The sequence below is a fragment of the Cryptosporidium hominis genome, assembly GCF_000006425.1.
Source record: "Cryptosporidium hominis TU502 chromosome 6 CHRO016100, whole genome shotgun sequence".
Taxonomy (NCBI): Eukaryota; Apicomplexa; class Conoidasida; order Eucoccidiorida; family Cryptosporidiidae; genus Cryptosporidium; species Cryptosporidium hominis.
In genome coordinates this window covers 33728-45013 of record NW_667454.1, presented here as the reverse complement: position 1 = coordinate 45013, position 11286 = coordinate 33728, and the positions used below count along the sequence as shown (strand labels likewise).

Below are 11286 nucleotides of genomic sequence, written 5' to 3'. Positions count from 1 at the left end.
AAGATATACTATTCTGAGTTCTCAAAATATCTCTACCTTGGAATTTTTTTATTAAACATCTTGGTTCTTTTCAGTGGCTTATTTAGGGCTCAATCAGGAAGTAGATTTTCTATTTTCCTGGAAACAATTATAACACTAACCTTGACATTTGAAGTAATAATTAAACTATTCTTAATGAAAAAAAGATTTTTTAACAAAGTAAATAATGTATTTGACTTTGTTGTTGCATTGACCTGTCTATCATTATTATTCTTAAATGGTGATATTCGAAGACTTTTCGCTACAAAAAAAATTGCCGATTTAAGAAATAACCAGATAGTAAGTTAAATATAAATATTAACGTGTTAGTTAAGTCACTAATAACATTCTAGGCCACTGATATATTTGAACAAATCCTAACATCATTTAGATTTTGCCTTCAAATGTTAAGAGTTTTTTCTATTGCTAGATTGAAAGGAAAGACAGAGGTGAGTTTGAAAAAAGAAAGATTACCTTATAATACTTATAATTATTCCTATAGACTGTTGAGAATACTGTAAACTTTGATGAAATAAATAATTTGGAAGAATCCCTGTACTTTTCCGATAAAAACGTTGTTTAGAAATTAATTTTAGTGCATTTTGGAATAAATTACAGGAATTTAATATTTATTAAATGTACACATGCACTTCAAATTTTTAAATTATCCGCCCTCCATTTCCAGTAGAATTTTCTTATTGGATCTACTGATTGTAAAAGCTTGAAAGCTTTTAAAGCAAAGTCAGTATCACCTTTTTCATATTCCATACAAGCCTTAATATATACAACCTGATGGCAACTATCATAATGATTAGTATAAATTTCATCAATTGCATCTATAAAACTCTTAGGCGCATTTTCAAGACTCAAATTCTTAATTAAGGTTTCTTTGTTAACATTTCCATTAACCATTATTTTGCTAAAGAATGAAATTATATAGTTCCATATTGAATCATTGTGTGGAGCAAACATCAGCCAATTAACTATGTAATCTACCTCCTCAAGTAGATCAGACTCTTTTAATGCATTCATTTTTTTTAAATTAGTGAAGATAAAATGCCTGTAACACCAGGCGCTATTGTTTCTGCAATCCTCCGAAATCAACTTTGAGATAAAATCCAACTCACTAATAAGTAAATCATTTTCAACAGAATTGTATTTCCTAATAAACCAAGTCCTATGATTCCACACATACATATTTTTTGCGTCAAATTCCAGCTGCTTATTTATGAAATTTAATTCTTCAATGTCAAATCCAAGTAATTCTCTAATAACTCTCATATGCCACCATGATTGATAACATTTCGGAGCTCTTTCACAAATACCTCTAACGAATCTTAATTCTTCTCTAAGGAACTCCGTTTTATTTTCATGTTCAATATAATTTTCGCGAATGATTTTTCTTCTGAAGTACCATGCAGTATAATGTTGTGGGTTTAAATCTATGACTTGTGTTGAAATATCAAGATTTTCAAGATCGAAACACTCATTATCTAGAAGACTCTTTAATTTGGAAAAAAGAGCATAGTGTTCTGTCTTAAATAAAAATTTGCAAACCCCTTCATTTTGAAAGTCAACGCTGTATTCAATTGTTTCAATATTAGTATTCTCCAATGAATCTAGCTCTTGCATTGGAAATTAGTATTAGCAACTTAGTTTGAGTAATGCTTTTAATTTATTACATTAATCTTCCCTACAATTTGGTTCGCAATTAAATTGATTTTTCCGATTTTGAAATTTCACCCCTGAATAATTATTGGCGGAAAGATTTTTTTTTTTTCAAGAATTTATTAATAATGCTTGACGTAAATTTGATTAAATTAATTAGAGAAAATCTTTCAGTAGGCAACCCCACTGCCATTTTTATTTCTTTTACTTTGATTACACTCTCAATCGTATTTCCTTTTATCTGCTATGCTGAGTTAACAAAGAAGAAGGTGAGTTTAAAGTGTTTATATAAACTAGCAAATTGACTCGAATTATTTAATTAGGTCAAGAAACAAAATAAAAAGAAGGGGAATAATAAGCAGAAATGTAATAAAGAACCTCAACAGATCGTGCAGCAAAGTTCCAAATCTAATCAAAAAAAAACTCCATCAAAGCCATTTATTCCGCCTTTAGATACTGAAGGAAGCGAGGACGAGGAAAAACAAATTCCTGAAAAGAGTGAACAATTTGTTCCGTCAACTAAACATATACAAGGCTTATCATTTGAAATAGATAAGAATGATTCAGGAGGTTGGAAAGTTGTTGGAGATAAAAAATCAAAAAGATCCTACACTGAAGCTTCATTAACAAGTGTAGGAAGCGAGGAAACAGAGAAAAACTCAAATAAACCTAAAAGCAAACAAGTTAGACGTAGAAAGCCAATAAATAAAGTACCAGGTATGACTGACTGACTATAAGAGTACTTAATTATCTAAATTAGAAGTTTTTTGCATATTTTTTTTTTTTTTTGTAATTTAGCTTTGTATGTTAATAAAAAAAAATCAATTTGATTAATCGTCAAAATCAAAATTCAAATCAGAGTTTTTAAGCTCGAATTCAACCTTTCGTTTAAAATCATCGTATGAAATATCCAAGCCTTCGAAAGGCCTACTTTTGACTTCCTTCTCCACGCCATTTGGCATTTCACCTGTTTGTAATTCGCCCAAAATATCGGCTTCATTAAAAACTTGATCTTGCTCATTAATAGAACCTAACATTGCACTCAAATCCTCAGTAGGTCCTCCGGTCAATGCATTCAGTACGTCAAACCCTGCCATTAAATTTACTCCCGAGTTTTCTTGTCCAAATTCTATTCCGCTTTGTTCTAATGTATTTTTGATTTCCTTATACTGTCTAATTGAGTTATTAATTGTAACAGCCATATCTACAGCTGTGCTTATCTTTGATATAAGCGAATTGGGTTTCTTTCCATATTCAGTTTTACCTCCAGTATCATCATCATATTCAATTTCTTGTTCTTCTTGATTTTTGGGATTATATCTTCCGGGTCTTTCATCAAACTTGTATAAGTCATCAAATTGGAAGCTTTCTAAATCGCTTTTGTCATCATATGATATGCTTTCAAGATCTTCTACTGGATTGCAGCTTGTATCAAAATTTTCAATGTTTATTGTCTTTGTCAAAAATAACTTTAGTTTTCCATTAGCTTCTTTCTTTTTTAACTTCAAATTATTCAAATTAGCGTTAGATTTATTAATTTTGATCATTTTATCTATTTTTTCATCTTTAATTTTTTTCATTTTTCGCCTCTTAACCCTTTTCTTCCATTTCCACCGTCTGTAACAATTAGTATTTGCAATTTCTTCTTCTCTTTTTTCTAGTTCTTCTTCTTTTAATTTAATTTCCTCCGAAAGTTTTGAAATTACATCAGTTATATTGCCCGTTATATTCCGAATAGTGTAGAATCTAAAATGCTCGATATTTGCAAGCTTGAGATATTTATCTGACTCGCCGAGAATTAATAATGACTTCTCCTCGATGTTTCTATATTTCTCAAATTCAATTTCAGACTTTAGATTTTCATTTAATAATGATGAATTATTATCATTTATTTGCGGAATATCCTCAATTCTATTTTTTAATGTTGAAAGTGCTTTAAGATATTTTCCTAACAAAATAGTGTGATTATTTGAAGATAGCTGATTATTTTTAATGTAATCAGTTAAATCTGCTGCATAAGTTGCGTTATTATTTACAGGACTGTCAAATGCGAATGTAGAACTTTCTATGTTATGAACCTCATCTTTGGATAGTAAAAGCTTAGGAAATCTGAAAATCTTTTGAAACAAATTAGCCTTTCCATAATTATGTATTAGAGTAGTTTTCGTGGAGTTAAGTTTCAAATAATTAAATAAAAGTAACTTTGATGCAGATGTTATTTCATTTATCTTATTCTGATAGTACTTCAAATAAATAGTCTCTAATGTATTTAATTCCTCGACAATATTTGGCTTTAAATCATTTATTAACTTTAATAACAATTGGAAAGAATTAATTCTTTCAATCTGAGTTTGCTCAACTTTATTTGATTCAATGCTTTGGAAAATCAAGGATCCCTTAAAGTTCAACTTCAAGCAATCTTCAATAAAATTCGAAAATACAAGTAATTTTGTTTTAATAGTTTCTCTTAACCAATTATTCATTACCTTCCTTATTTGAAGTGCCCTTCTCAGTGGTAATTCAATAGATTGATTTGGAATCCAGCATTTAACTCTACCTACTTTATTATCTAAGGAAATGCAATCTTGAATAATTGTATCAAGTTTCGAGATATCTTCTTTCTGAGATTCTAAATCTGAATAAACCATTTGCAATTTTGAATCTACTCCTTTTAAATTTTGATTAATAGTAGAAAAAATGATGGAAAATTTATCACAAATCTGTCTGACAATTGAGAGGTAATCCTCATCATTTTTGTTTCTTTTTTGTTCATAACTGCAATAATGATCAACTCTATTTTTTAAATCCGTTAAGTAACTTTTAATAGATGATACAGATGGAAATTCATCATCACCATGATAAGAACCATCTAAATTGGGCGCATTTGTAGTTTCAAATCTTGAGACAAAACTTTCTCTGTTTAAATCAGATAGTGAATTATCCACAGCATCTACGTACTTCAGAATAGATAAATCACTCTCAAAATAATTCGAAAACTCCTTTGATTTTGAAACTTGATATTTTAAATAGTATGTGTAGGCTTCTTCAGATATTTTACTAATACTTAATGCTGTTGGATTCCCTACTTTATTTATAATTTTTGCAATTATATCGGACCACTGTTGTATAAATTGTAATCTGAATTGAATTGCTTGCTCAAGAATATTCTTTGCTTTTGAGAAATTTTCTTTCAAATTCAAAAACTCAAGCGTGCTTTCAAACCATTCTCCAAATTGCTCAGAAGAGTCTTGATAAACCTTTAGCTTAGAAAAATTAATGGTTTCTTCTGTATCTAATCCAAGGTTAATATTTTTCACATATCCAAATTCAGTTTGGAATAGGCTTAAATCCCAATTAAATCTAGTTTTAATATTTTCATATAATGTAGAAAATCCATTAGTAATTATTTGTTGTTGTTTTAACAGCTCATAAGAATAGTTTGGCTTTTCGAATGAATTTTGTTCTTGAGGCAAGTTTATTGAGCTTACAAACTCCGAAGTTCGATTATACATTGATATTGCTGAAATTAAAGTCGCATTATTATGCGGCCACAAAAATGAGTGTTTTAGAGAGAAAAGAGAATCTATTTGCTTTAATAAATGACCTGAAACATCATTTAATACATTTCTATATTCTTTGTTGATTTTTTTTCTAGTTTTCTCACTAAAATTTTCCTTAGCACTAAATTCCGATTTGAGGTTCTTATATAGTGAGCTTAAATTTTTTGCACAATTTGTAAGCGGACTTTTCAAAGTGGCTTTAATAATTCCCTCGAATGCATCATATCCTTGTTCAATAACACTTTGAATATGATCATTTAGCCAAATCCATTCCATATACATTGCAAGTGTATTTCGATCACCTTCAAATTTATAATGGTTTAACTGTTCAAGTGTTTCTTTGTGTAGTTTTTTAATGATTAGTGTATTTTTATCAGAAAAAAAAACATTCCAATCTGATGCAGTTTTTCTTAAAGTTTCGGAACACTTTGTTAGTAAATCAATTGCTTCGTCCATAGAAACAACAGAATTCATACGATTAGTTAATTCTTTGGATTCTTTCATAATTTTAATTGCGATTTGAATGGTTGTTAATCTTTTTTGAACAAATAACCATAAAGAAAATAACCTATTGTTCAGTATATAAGTATTTAATGTTGTAATTGTATACCTAGATGAGATAATTGATAAGATATTTCTTCTATTTATAGAGTGATTTACAATCTGGTTTCCTATTGTATTAACCATTGCTAGAGTGTTATCATTAATTGAGTTCGAGGTTTGAAAGTGGTTAATACAATTTAACAAATTATGGACTTTTTTTGAATTCATCTTAAAAATATCTTCAAAACTATTCATAGTTTTGTTAATTTTATTAGAATTTTTTTTTAACCATTTAATCTTACTTTTTTTATTTGATTGATCGTCCTGAGTAAGACCTTTATCGCAAACTTCTTGAAGTTTTTTTAACGTTTTAATAAAACTAAGATTAGAATCAAGATTGTTTGTAATTGAGGAAATTTGTTCAAGATAGCCAATGTTTTCATCATATAATGTGTTTTCAGAAATATTCAAAAGTTTAGAAAGGTTTATCAACGCATTTAGAGAGTCCGATCCACTTTTTATCACTTTTTTTTTTTTTTTAACGCAAATATCAAAATTACTAATATACTTTAAATATTCATTTTTTAAAATAAGAAGATCTTTTAGTGAAGATTTTAAAGGGGATCTGTTGGAAATAAGTATTTTTACTGTTGATTCATCTTTATCTGAAGAGATGAACCTGTAATCTACTGCCAATCCAAGATATTCTTTAAATTTTTTGTTGATTTCTTCTTTACGATTGTCGGCTAAAGAAAGATCCAAAGATTTCTTGAATATCTCTTCCAAATAAACCGTATTTTTTTTAGGATCGATCTTATTTAGAAAAATTACAAACTGTTTATGCAATTTAACTACATTTGAAACTTCATGCACCAGCTTATTCCTATATGTCCAAAGTTGATTACATTGATCTTGAACATTTAGCTCAAAGGCATTAAAGCTTGAAATTTCTCCTGAACTTGAAAGGAGAGTAATTTCATTCATTGGGTTTGCTACTTTATTTTGAATTGAATCCGGATTTGTATGTGAAGAACTGTTTATAAGAGCTGCATTTCTTTCCGATTCATCCAAGATTTCATTTTCACAAGCTAAATTGTTAAGAAAAAGTAATAATACTAAAAACTGTACGCGAAGAATTGCCCATATTGTATTGATTTTAATGGCTTTGAACCTCTCTGGCATTTATTGAGTTTTTTCAGAAAAATTTTTGGTTTTCGGTATTAATGCTGAAAAAAAACTCAGATAAAAATTTATTATGAAAAATCGAATAATTGCGATAGTAAACTTGAATGGTTCACTAACATTTACAATAAATTTTTTTTAAATCCAAAAAACTAAAATATAAATTTATTATTTCGGAATTGACATTAAGGATTTTGTAAAAAAGCGACAGTGGCAGGATTTGAACCTGCGCGTGGAGACCACATCAGATTTCAAGTCTGACGCCTTAGACCACTCGGCCACACTGTCTATGTGAGCTGCAGCACAAAAACGAGGCTTTTTTTATATATGTGAAACTTTGAGATTTATAAATTCCGCAGGTTTCCAAGATTTACAAAAAGTAGCATTTAATTATTATTGTCTTAAATAGCTGAATTTATCAAAAATATCTAAGCAATGCAATATTTATCAATATTTTAAAATACTAATCATTTATTTTCTATAATTTAAGCGATAAAAAATAGAACATTCGGTATTTACAGAAGTGTTTTAGTTATTTTAGCCCAAATCCTTTAGAATGTTCAAGCGCAATAAGTAATAGCCTTTCCAGCTTTTCCTTGTTCTGGTAATCTGGTATTAATAGGAAATTGAAACATGTGTGCGCAGTAGGAAGTAAATCAGAGTCTGGGCCATGACGGCCGATAACAAAACCCAATTCGCCCAGACCCTTCATAGGTACTCTATCTGAACCAGTCACAAAGAAAAGAAGTTTTTTTTGTAGCTTCAAGTCTAGCTTTTTGACTATTTCCCAAAACATAACTACGGTTGTACTATCTTTAGTATAACCATCTTGGTACTGCGATGCTTCAATTAAAGAATCAATATTAAAATCAGAGCTTCCACAGATAACTAACACTAGTTCTTCTGGAGAAAATAATTCTAAAGTCCTTCCTCCGCATACACTTTGGAAGCCGTTGTAGAATGCTCTGAATTGACTTTCAATGGACTTGTTTAAAAACCAATCTAAATAAAGTTCAACATATCTATGGACATTACAAATTGTAACAGGTTCTGAGGGATCAAATTCCTCAGGAGCAATAGGAACTTCAGCCATAACTCCAAAATTATTAATAGTTGCAGAAAAAGTAAGGCAAAGCTGTTCCATTTCAGAATCAGATTTTATTGATAATAGTGACAGTAGCGAGTTAGCGACTTCAGGTTGTATTTCATATAAATCGCCGATATCAACTTTGTACCCAAGTAGCTTTTTGTATACAGCAAGAGGAAAATGTACATCCAAAATAATTCCATTGTAAATTGCTAATGCCAAGACAATTCCTATTAATTCAAATTCTCCATTTGATTCAAGTGATGCCATGTTAAACCAAAATAATCGGGTATCTTCATAGTAAATAAACATACCAAAGTCAATGTTAAAAATTTCTTGAACCAATAATTGGAAGAATTCTTTTTGAACTCCACCTTCGTCAACCCCCTCTTCCCCAACAAAGCTGACTTTAAGTTGTTTTTTCAAGTTACTTTGAATTACTAATTGCTCCATTGAGTCATTTACAATTGAGTCCCTATGGACTTTTAGTACAAGAAATGGCTGGATAAGTGCCTGAGTGGGATTAAAAAGGGATTCAACAGATCCAAGTGCTTGGGAAATTGATGATTGAAGTTCTAGTCTTTGTTGCATTAAGGAGTCTTGTTGAAGTGCTTGCGCTTTAATAGATGGCTCAAGAAGATAAGCATTTTTTAATAAACCAAATTCAGTATCGTTTGAAGGTGGGTTGGATAAAAACCATTGCCTGAGTTCATATTGTAATAAAGCTTTGGCAGAATTAATTGCTTCATTTGTGAAAAGCGAGATATCTAATCTATTATTATTAGAAAAATCAAAATTTATAGTAATTATTCCTCTTTCTTTATTTGCATCAAACAATATTCTAAGCAAATTACTTGAGATTCTTAAATCATTGAGAAAAGCAGGTTTAAGAGATTTAATGGAACTTGATGCAATATTCCTGAAGGGGAATCTGATAATATCAAGGTTTTCATAATTATGATCGTCATATAGTTCATAAAATCGGACACTTATCATTTGCTGAAGCGTAGAGACTGCCTGCTCTAAATATTCTAATGGAAGTTTAATAAACCAATTTTTTAAAACTTCTTGAATATTGTTGTGGAACAAGGAAATCAGATTCAGAGTACTTCTAAGAGCAGAAAATCCTCCAAATCCATGTTCAAGTATATTTCCTTGTAGCAACACTAAGATAAATCTTATTTGAAAGGGTTTTATGATTCTGTTACCTACTTTTTCATCAGAATGTTGAGTAACTTCAGAGGTGACATTGAAATTGTTCCTGATCATCTCTATTACATTTGACTGGGCTAAACTAATTATATTAGAAATTGGTTCGTTATTTATACCATTCTTTAAAATTGTTAGTTCAAAACATTCACGACTCATCAATTCAATCCAATCCGTAAACATCTTTAAGTGAGCAATATCAATTTTGATCTCGAAATCATCACCTTCTTCAATGAGAAACAGCTTATTAAGAATATAATAATCAGAGTAAATCCCTACTATATCAATGACGCTCATATTATGTTTAGCCAAAACTTGTTTACATTGTTCAAGGGAATAATTAATTTCTTTAAGATCATTAATACAATTCTTAATATTTCTAAGACGTCTGTAGCTTCCTAAAATACGGTCACACAAATTATATTTCTCAATCATCATATATAATCCCTCCAAATCGAATATTAGAAGCTGCTTTTCGTCTTTAGTGGAACATTTACGAGCTAGTTCATTCGCGAGATTTATAGCGTTTGCTGCAGATTCAGTTGGGTCACAACATAGTAAGAGATACTCTTGAAAGCATCTTTCAAATAATATCTTAAACAATACAGATGAGTCGTCACAAAGTTCCATATTCCTTAACTCAATTTACTATTAACATATAAATCGAGATACTGCGCGAAAGTAAAAATGCAGTACGAGGTAAGCGACAAAGCGAACAAAAAATCCGAGGTAAAAAAAAATTAAAATTAAAAGTAAACTACTTCAGGTCCGGCTTTCTAATATGTGACATTGAAATATTAAGTTCATTACAATGTATAGAAAAAAAATTTGATAGTTAGTACCTTATAATTAAGCATTTAATTTTGCCAACAATTTAAATATATATAAAGTATTAATAAGTTAGTGTGCTTAAAAGCTTGAATTATGCCTATTGGACGATCTAAAATTAGAATAATTGTTTGAATTAATTGCCTGGTTGTTCCCAGCCTGGGAAAAAGTTTGTTGAATACTTCTTTGATTATATGCTGAACTAAAATCACTGATATTATTCATATTAGAATTAATTTGTGGTTCGGAACCCTTGTTACGACTATTCGATTGTTGTTGCATTTGTTGTTGAACAATTTGATAAATTTGGTTTTGCTCTTGTATCCATTTAGAGTGGATTCTGACTCCTTCCTCCACGCTTGGACGAATCTCATCTATCGAAAGTAAATTGCTTGATGGAGGGTCAGATATAGGGATTTTGCACCATTTATCGGTATCAAAAACTTGCCACTCAGTTGTCTGCTTTTCTTCATTTTGAACCTTTGAATACCATTGTAATGAATCAGGATAGTATAACCATCCTCTATTACACAGTTCTACAGCAGCAAATCCTTGAAGCAAATCCTGTGGCATATTATAAAATATGTAAAACAAGGTTTCTAGGGTAAATTTCTGGACATACGTTGACTTCAACCCAATGATTTGTGAAACATTATTAGGAGTGCTTGCGAATGCCTGAATTATTTCGTTTGTTTCAGATTCAGGCTGAGCTGGTTTGCTAGAACTCCAGGGAGAGTCAAAATTAAGATATAGACATTCAGATGAATTCAAATTGAGCCCTAGCGTAGTCAAATCAGTTCCCAGAGCCAGAATATTCAAATCCGAATCGGTCATTCTTATTACGTTGAGTATTCCTAGCAAGCCATAGTTTGTTCGATTGTAAGAGATTGCCTGCTGATTAGTTTCATATAAAATGTCTTCAAGGCTCAAATCTTTATCTACATTATTCTGAGTTGAAGTTTGTTGATCGCATTGATTTTGACTATTTATGGTATTATTTTGTGGTGACGTATCTTCTTGATCGCACGAAGAAGAAGAACTCTTCTGTACCTGATTTTTAGCATCCATCAAGGATTTACTGTTAGGTAAGATGAATCCCTTACATACACTTTATTATTGCAGTTCAACAATTTTTCCAATTTTATTAATTTTTCAAAGCGGTATAAATAATAATCATTTTAAACACGTTAT

General features: G+C 30.1%; 5 protein-coding genes and 1 non-coding gene across 6 annotated transcripts; 1 reads left to right on the top strand and 5 right to left on the bottom strand.

Moving 5' to 3' along the window:
* Window positions 1–174: 174 nt before the first annotated feature.
* Chro.60291 (hypothetical protein) lies at window positions 175–327 on the top strand. The annotated part of the gene is made up of 1 exon (XM_663257.1): window positions 175–327. The coding sequence occupies one exon, from the start codon at window positions 175–177 to the stop codon at window positions 325–327; it is 153 nt and encodes a 50-aa protein (XP_668349.1).
* Window positions 328–669: 342 nt separating this feature from the next.
* On the bottom strand, window positions 670–1650 carry Chro.60290 (farnesyltransferase). Its single annotated transcript, XM_663256.1, has 1 exon — window positions 670–1650. The coding sequence occupies one exon, from the start codon at window positions 1648–1650 to the stop codon at window positions 670–672; it is 981 nt and encodes a 326-aa protein (XP_668348.1).
* Window positions 1651–2516: 866 nt separating this feature from the next.
* On the bottom strand, window positions 2517–6971 carry Chro.60289 (rhoptry protein). Its single annotated transcript, XM_663255.1, has 1 exon — window positions 2517–6971. One exon carries the CDS (start codon window positions 6969–6971, stop codon window positions 2517–2519), a length of 4455 nt encoding a protein of 1484 aa, XP_668347.1.
* Window positions 6972–7176: 205 nt separating this feature from the next.
* Window positions 7177–7259, bottom strand: trnS. The gene has a single exon. It is a non-coding gene; the product is annotated as a tRNA-Ser (tRNA).
* A 244-nt stretch (window positions 7260–7503) lies between these two features.
* Chro.60288 (e3 ubiquitin-protein ligase) lies at window positions 7504–9897 on the bottom strand. Its single annotated transcript, XM_663254.1, has 1 exon — window positions 7504–9897. One exon carries the CDS (start codon window positions 9895–9897, stop codon window positions 7504–7506), a length of 2394 nt encoding a protein of 797 aa, XP_668346.1.
* A 279-nt stretch (window positions 9898–10176) lies between these two features.
* On the bottom strand, window positions 10177–11163 carry Chro.60287 (f24b9.20). Its single annotated transcript, XM_663253.1, has 1 exon — window positions 10177–11163. The coding sequence occupies one exon, from the start codon at window positions 11161–11163 to the stop codon at window positions 10177–10179; it is 987 nt and encodes a 328-aa protein (XP_668345.1).
* Window positions 11164–11286: the final 123 nt, after the last annotated feature.